Source organism: Salvelinus sp. IW2-2015, unplaced genomic scaffold (genome assembly GCF_002910315.2).
Source record: "Salvelinus sp. IW2-2015 unplaced genomic scaffold, ASM291031v2 Un_scaffold8999, whole genome shotgun sequence".
NCBI classification, from domain to species: domain Eukaryota; kingdom Metazoa; phylum Chordata; class Actinopteri; order Salmoniformes; family Salmonidae; genus Salvelinus; species Salvelinus sp. IW2-2015.
Genome location: NW_019950258.1, coordinates 1 through 8674, shown reverse-complemented (window position 1 = coordinate 8674; position 8674 = coordinate 1). Strand labels below are relative to the sequence as shown.

The following is an 8674-nucleotide window of genomic DNA, read 5'->3' as shown; positions in this document are numbered from 1 at the left end:
GTTGATGGCAGACAGACACGTGGTTGATGGCAGACAGACACGTAGTTGATGGCAGACAGACCCGTGGTTGATGGCAGACAGACAGTCACCCAGGACATTTCTCACGGAAAGTTTTCACGTCAATTCGGTCATAGCTACTGTTGTTAACGACCAACGACATGCCCTAAATGCCTCCTAATATACAAGGACATAGGACACAAGGACACAGGACACAATGCCACAAGGACACAGGGACACAGGACACAAGGACACAGGACACAAGGACACAAGGACACAGGGACACAGGACACAAGGACACAGGACACAAGGACACAGGACACAAGGACACAAGGACACAGGACACAGGACACAAGGACACAGGACACAGGACACAAGGACACAAGGACACAAGGACACAAGGACACAGGACACAAGGACACAAGGACACAAGGACACAAGGCAGGTAGTTGGGACTCAGGGCTACAGAAACCTATTAAAATAGTATTGGGTATAATAATGACAGGATGCTCAGGATGCTCAGGATGCTCAGCTCTGGCATGTCATGGCCTGTCTGACCCTGTGTCTGTCTGTCTGTGTGTCGATCTACAGCGTAATTGCATTGGGACACTGTAACCTCACGAGCGATGAACCCAAATGCCTGAAGCTAAATTAAAACGATATGTACTGGGGCATATAACTAAAGCAGGACGCAGGACACGTCAAGTCAGGGCATGTTGTGATATTTCTGACCCTGTATCTGTATGTCACTATCACTGCATTTGGGACATGGAACCCCAATCTCCTTTGACAAAGACATCACTCACCAGCCGGCTAGAGGCTTAGATTAGACCACTGACCTTTGACCTTGCCTATTGTTGCCATGGTACCTCAGCCTCAGCCTGTACTGCAGTGTAAAAGAGAGAACGGGTAGAGGGGAGGAGAATCGGAGAGGAGGGGAGAGAAGTTTTGGAGAAGAAGAGGGGAGGGAGTGAGGGATTAGAAAGGAGGGGAGAGAGGATTTGGAGAGGAGAGAGAGGAGGGAAGTGAGGGATCGGAGGGGAGGGAGAGAGGGGGATCGCAGAGGAGGGGACAGGGGGTATTGGGAGGTTGAACGCGGACGATGCACAGCCCCAACAGGTGGTGTTGATTTAAATGCGCTTTGGCTTCTCCGTGTGTTGGAACTGAACCCCATACAAGACAAGCTCAGATCAAAGCACTGTTAAACCACTAAGCTTCCTCACACCAGCACACACACAGTCTTTCTCTCACTCTGTCTTTCCCTTTCTCTCCTATAGGTCTCACCACTCTCTCTCTTCTCTCTTACTCTCTCTCTCTGTCACTCTATCACTGTCTCTTTACTGTGTCTCTGTTTCACTGACTCTCTGTCTCACTCTCTCTCTCTCTCTCTCTCTCTCTCTCTTCCTCTTATTCTCTCTCTGTGCACCCTATACACCTGGTCTCTTCTTTAGCTGTGTCTCTCTCTCTCCTGACTGCTTCCTCACTGACTCTCCATATCAAATTCAATCGGGACTTTATTTGCATGGGAAAACCATCGTGTTAACATGTGCAGAGCAAGTGAGGTAGATAATTAAACAAATATTTAAATAAACCAATAAAAATAGAAACAGTAAACATTACACTCAAACAGGAAGTTTACTCTAAAAATAAAGACATTTCAAATGTCATATTGAACTTGAGTAAGTACACAGTGTTGTAACAATGTACAATGGTTAACAAGTACAAGAAGCGGTTTCGGCAAAATAAATAAGCATAAAATCTAGGTTTGTATTTGTACACATGTGGTGGTTTGTTCTTCACTAACCTGGTTGTCCACCTTTTTCTTACGTGGCAACTAGGACACACCTACTCAACACCATAGTCTTAATTCATTCCTAACTTAGATGTGTGTGTATATGTTGTGTAATTTGTTAGAAAGGGAGATACCTAGTCAGTTTATACAACTGAATATATTCACCAGTATACTGAAATTGATGTCTCTCCCATTCTTAGATCGCGCGTACTAACCCTCCTCTCGATCAGAGTAACTGCCTGTTCAGGGGTAGGAACGACAGATTTTTTCACCCTGTTAATTGTCAGCGTCGGGGTATCAGTTATCCCATCTGCTAATTACCTTCGCCGTTAGATTAATTGCCCACGCGCTAACGCACTAGGCTAACTTGTTAGATATTGAACTGCAGCTGTTGGAGCTTAGAAGCACAAGACATCTCGCTACCCGCAATACTTGTACCTAACTGCTAACTATCAAGCAGTGTGTGTGACCAATAACATTTGATTTGATTTGACTTGACACAACACCACACCACACCACCACATCACACAGCACACACCACACCACAACACACAACACACACACCACAGGACTACACTAACACACACATCACACCACACACCACAGTCGACAGGGCTAGTCATACGCAGCTAACCTTGTGAGGACATACAATCTCAGTTCCTATTTTCCTTAACCCCTAGATCCTACTCGTACCCTACACCCTGACACCTTCCTTAAACGCTCAAAACCTAACCCCTCGTCGCGTAATCCTACGCTCCTAACCCTAAACCACAATCCGCAGTTCCTAACCCTAAATCTAATCCTAGCTCCTAACACCCTAAAACCTAATCCTAGTTCCTAACTCCTAATCCTAGTTCTCTAAACCTAAACCTAATCCTATAGCTCATAACCCTAAGCTTCCTGAAACCGCTAACCCTAAACCGCTAATCCTAGTTCGCTAAAACCCTAAACCTAATCCTAGTTCCTAACCCTAACCCTAAACCAAGCTGCTAACACCTACCACACTAGACGCCTAACCCTAGCTCCTAAAACCCTAAACCCTCATCCTAGCTCCTATCAATAGCTCCTAAACCCTAAAACTAACCCTACTGCCTAACACTAACCTAAACCTTCGAACGTAATTCTAACCCTGAAAACTAATTCTAATCCTAACCCAATAACCTAGCCCTTAACATAATTCTAACCCTAAACCTAATTCTAAATTCTAATCCTAGCTCCTAACCCTGAACCTACTTTATTCCCTCAGCCCTTAACATGTTATGTAACTCTCCTAGTACCCTAAACCTAAAACCGCTAATCCCTAGCTCTCAACCCTAAAGCCTAAACCTAAGTGACCTCAAGACCCCTATACCCGTAATCCTATCTAAGCCCTAACGACCTATATCTCGCAGACACACCCTAAAACCTAAAATCCTGAGCTCCTAACCCTAAACCTAAACCCAAACCCTAAACCTAATCCTGCTCCTACCCTAAACCTACACCAGAACCCTAAACCTAATCCCTGGCTCCTAATTCTAAACCCTCCCACAAATGTGCTCCAGTTGTTTTTGTTACATAATCTTGTCGGGACCGTAGTAATAACTGTGAACTAAACACACCACATACAACACACACACACACACACACACACACCACACAGACCACACACCACACACAACACACACAACACGAACACACACACAGCACAACACACACACACACACACGACACACACAGTCATACGCAGCTAACTTGTGAAGGAACATACAATCAGTCCTATTTTCCCGGCTATACCCCTAATCCTAAAACTCGTACCCTACCCTACTGCCCTATACCTTTAACTACCCAAGAAATACGTCTACCTAACCCTCGACCTAATCCCAGCTCTACCTAAAACCCGGTAATCAGCTTCCTAACTACTATCCACCCCACCGCTTATAATTCCTAATCTCCTAGCTAATACTCCTAAATCCCTGCTTCTTTACGCTACCTAACCCATCCGCTCAACCACCTAAATATCCTAGTTTCCTACACCTAAACCTAGCACTGAGCTAAACCTAAATCCTCTCATACCCTGGTTCCTACGCTACCTAAAAACCAATCCTAGTACCTACGCTACCTAATCCTATTCCTAACCTAAACCTAGCTCCTAACTCCTAACCATAAACCGCTAACCCAGCGTCCTAAGCGTACCCTAATCGTAGGTCGTAACTAGTCTCCTAACCCTAAACCTAAACCCTAGCTCCTAACCCTAAACCCTAAACCCTTAACGTAATTTCTAACCCACTAAAACTAATTCTAATCCTAACCCAAACCTAGCCCTTAACATAATTCTAGCCCTAAAACTAATTCTAATCTAATCCTAGCTCCCTAACCCTAAACCCTAATACTAGCCCTTTAACGTTAATTCTAACCCCTTAAACCTAAACCTAATGCCTAGCTCCTAAACCCTAAACCTAAACCTAACCCAAACCCTAAACCTATATTAGCTCTTAACCGTCAAACCTCCATACTCCAACTTCCTAACACAAACTCCAAATCCTAGCTCCTAACCCTAACGCTAACCCACCAACCCTAAAACCTAAATCGTCTTGGATCCCTAACCCCTAAACTCTAACCCAAACTCGCCTTAACACTAATCCTAGCTCTAACCCTAAAATCCTAAACCCAAACCCCTAAACCTAATCCTGGCTCCTAATCCTAACCCGTTCATCCAAAAACTGCTCGCAGTTGTTTTGTTTTACTACTAATTCTGTCGGGACCTAGTATAAGTTAGAACACACAACACACAGCACATCACACGAACAACTCAACTGATACCAACATACCATGACTACATCACACATCACACACACACACACACACATCGATCCCCAAGCATTTACACACATCACAAACCCGCTGTATACTGGAGCCCGTTTATCACACTCATACCTATACCACACATCACAACGCTCTGATATGGTAAGCTAGAGGCCCTTCTACCTTCAGTGGTCTTACATACAACCCCCCAACACTATCTCTATACCTCACCCCCTCGCGTCACATCACACTCTCAGTGCCTCACCGCCCCCCCTCCGAATCACATCTCTCAGCCCCCGTCACCTTATTACCGGTACGCAATACTCTCAGCCCCCCCCACACACACACACCTCACGCCCACCCACAGGCTCTCAGCCCCCCCATACCACACACACAACATCTCACATCCCCGTCCCCATCTACAGACCTGGTGATACCTCCCCCCCACCCCACACACACACCTACACCGCCCCCTACCCACACACACCTCTCCGCCCCCTCATCCCCCACCACCTCCAGCCCCGCACACACACTCTCCGCCTCCCCGCCCACACACTCCTCCGCCCCCCACACAACTCTCGTGGAGGCGCGCCCCACACACACTCATCTCGCCCCCCCCACACAACTCTCAGCGCCCCCCTCACAATCTCCGCCCCCCCCCACATACTGCCTCAGCCCTCCCCACCAGCACCTCTCAGGCCCGCCCACCGACACTCTCAGCCCCCCGACACAGCTCTCAGCCCCACATACTCTCCAGCCCCCCCCGAACACACTCTCAGCGCCCCCCAACATACTCTCAGCCCCCCACAACCACAACACTCTCAAGCCCCCCACAGATCTCAGCCTCCCCCCCTCCACCCACACACACACTCTCAGCCCCCCCACAGACTCTCTGCCTCCCCCCACACACCTTACACCCCCCCCCCACACACCTCTCAGCCACCCCACAGACTCTCAGCCGCCCCCCCCCCACACACAGCACAACTCTCGCCCCCCAACGAACTCTCTGCCCCCCCCACACACACCTACACCCCACCCCCCACAGACTCTTCAGGCCGCCCCCCCCCCACACTCTCAAGCCCCCCCCACACTCTCAGCCCCCCACACACACCTCCCGCCCCCCACACCACTCTCTGCCCCCCTCAGCACACCTCTCAGCCCCGTCCCACAACTCTCGCCCCCCCTCACACACTCTCAGCCGCCCACAAACACACTCTCAGCCCCCGCCTCACACACTCTCAGCCCCCTACACACTCGTCCTAGCCCCTCACGACACTCTCAGCCCCCCTCACACACACTTCCTCAGCCCCCCCACACACTCTCAGCCCCCCCTACACACACTCCTCAGCCCCCTACACACTCTCAGCCCCCCCTCACACGAGAACGCGCCGCACTTCGCCCCCCCTCCCCCAACACAAATCTCAAGCGCCCCCTACATACTCCAGCCCCCCCCACAGCACTCTCTTCCCCCCCCCACACACTCTTCAGGCCCGCTCCCCACACTCTCAGCCCCCTCACATACTCTCAGCCCCCACACACACACTCTCAGCCCCCCCCTCACACACTCTCAGCCCCCCCCCCCCCCACCACACTCTGCAGGCTCAGCCCCCTCACACACTCTCAGCCCCCACCCTCAACACTCCTCAAGCCCCGCACAACACACCTCTCAAGCCGCCCTCCACACACTCTCAGCCCCAGCACACACACTCTCAGCGCGCCCCTCACACACTCTCAGCCCCCACAACACACACTCTAGCCCCCCTCACACACTCTAGCCCCCCCCACACACCTCTCAGCCCCCCCCCCCACAGCACTCTCAGCCCCCTCCCTCACACACTCTCCAGCCCCCTCACACAACTCTCAGCCCCCCCCCACACACTCTCAGCCCCTCCCCACACACTCTTCTGCCCCCAACCACACTCTCAGGCCCCCCCACCTTACAATCTCCGCCGACCCCCCCCCTCACACACTCTCCAGCCCCCACCGCGTCGACACACTCTCAGCCCCCCTACAACACTGCTCAGCCCGCCAGCACACACTCTCTGCCCCCCAACCAGCACTCTCAGCTCCAGCCACAACCACTTTTTCCTGCCCCCCCCAACACACTCTCAGACCCCCCCACACACTCTCAGCCCCCCACACACTCTCGAGCCCCCGCTCACACACTCTCAGCCCCCACACACATCTCTGGCCGCCCCCTCACACACTCCTCAGCCCCGCCCTACACACTCTCAGCCCCCCTCACCACACTCTCAGCCCCCCTCAACACACTCTCAAGCCCGCCCACCCACATACCTGCCTCCCCCCCCACACACTCTCTTCCCCCCCCCACACACTCTCAGTCCGCCTTTCCCCCACACTCCAGCCCCCCCTCACATTCTCAGCCCCCACACACACACTCTCAGCCCCCCTCACACATCTCTCAGCCCCCCCCCACACACTCTCAGCCCCCCCCTCACACCACTCCTCCAGCCCCCCCTCACACGCTCTCAGCCCCCACACACACACTCTCAGCCCCCCTCACACACTCTCCAGCCCCACACACACACTCTCAGCCCCCCCTCACACACTCTCAGCCTCGCCCCCACACACTCTCAGCCCCCCCCCCACAAACAAACAAAACTCTCCAGCCCCTCCCCACACACTCTCAGCCCCCCTCACACCTCTCAGCCCCCCCCCCCACACACTCTCAGCCCTCCCCACACACTCTCTGCCCCCAACACACCTCTCGAGCCCCCCCCACACAATCTCCGCCCCCCCCTCCCACACTCTCAGCCCCCCCCAGGCTCACACACTCTCAGCCCCCCCAGCACCACTCTCAAGCCCCCACACACACTCTCTGCCCCCCCAACAAACTCCTCAGCTCCCCACAGCACTCTCAGACCCCCCCACACACTCTCGAGCCCCACCCCAACAACTCTCAGCCCCCCCACACACTCATCGCCCCCACACACATCTCAGCCCCCCCCCGCAACAACACTCTCAGCCCCCCCCACACACTCTCAGCCCCCCCCTCACACAACTCTCAGCCCCCCACCACTGCTCAGCCCCCACACACTCTCTGCCCCCCCCCGCCTAGCGGCCACACTCTCAGCCCGCGCCTCACACTCTCAGCCCCCCCAAGCTCTCCCATCATAAACTGCTGGAAGCAACCGGGTTATGCATGATTGGAAACATTCTCTTGCATAAGTGTCCAGCACAACGGCCGCTCCCTTTACTCACGTAAGAGTCCAGAGTGCCTGTCACCGAAGAAGGGGAATGCCAACAGAGATCGGTCCAACGCAGCCCGGCGCAGCCGCCTCAATTCCTGGGGAAGATGGTTTGGGTGTCCCCCCAGTCCTGGCGAAAGGGTAGAAGTCCTCCAAGGGGGTAGCCCACCGGCTCCACCGTCCCGAGGAGGAGCAAGCAGGGTTCAGGCAGAGCAGGGTGCAGAGGCTGGGTAGGGCAGAGGCTCCAGGTACCAGGTCCAGCTCAGGCATCTTCAACCATGGCCCTCAGACTCTCAGCCTCTTAGGCAGTGCAAGCAGATCAGGAGAGGACAGGCAGAGGACAAGGAGAGGACAGGAGAGGACAGGAGAGGACAGGAGAGGAGCAGTAATTCTCGGTTTTTCCTACACCAGCAGCTCTTTAAAATTTCAAGTAGTTGTGTTCTCTCGTTCTCCTGTCCTTGCTTTTCCTTTCTCTCTCTCTCTCCAGGGAGATGAGGTGACAGGACAGTCACAGCAGGCGCAGAGGGTATCAGGGGGTAGGGTAGCAGAAACCCTGGGGTATCAGCAGAACAGGAAGAGCGAAACTTTCGTTTCACAGCTTGCGCAGCAACAGCGGCCCTTTAAATCTTCTGACTGTGTTTTTATCTCTCTCTCTCTCTCTCTCTGCGTTCTCCTCTCTCTCCCGCTCCTCGTCGCCTCTCTTATCCTCTCCCCGCTCTCCTCGCTCTCGTGCTCTCTCTCATCTCTGCCGCTCTCTCTCTCTCTTCTCGCGCGCTCTCTCGCTCTCTGCTCTCTTAGTTGTGCTTGTTTGTCTGAGACAAGGGATAGATTCCTTGCATTCGGTGCTGCTGGCTGGGTGCGTTCGTGTGGTTCGTCCAGCGCTGCTACTGTGCCT

General features: G+C 53.1%; 1 protein-coding gene across 1 annotated transcript; it reads left to right on the top strand.

Moving 5' to 3' along the window:
• Positions 1–214: 214 nt before the first annotated feature.
• Positions 215–7737, top strand: LOC112079676 (uncharacterized). The gene is made up of 3 exons (XM_070442407.1): positions 215–442; positions 5668–6267; positions 6382–7737. Exons 1-3 carry the CDS (start codon positions 215–217, stop codon positions 7735–7737), a joined length of 2184 nt encoding a protein of 727 aa, XP_070298508.1.
• Positions 7738–8674: the final 937 nt, after the last annotated feature.

What these genes read in the sequence shown, in the direction of transcription:
- LOC112079676 (XM_070442407.1), top strand. Translation starts at nt 215, where the DNA reads ATGCCACAAGGACACAGGGACACAGGACACAAGGACACAGGACACAAG. An exon ending in GACACAAGGACACAAGGCAG is followed by an intron (nt 443 to 5,667) that starts GTAGTTGGGACT and finishes CCACACTCTCAG; the next exon opens with CCCCCCACACACACCTCCCG. An exon ending in TCCACACACTCTCAGCCCCA is followed by an intron (nt 6,268 to 6,381) that starts GCACACACACTC and finishes CCCCCCCCACAG; the next exon opens with CACTCTCAGCCCCCTCCCTC.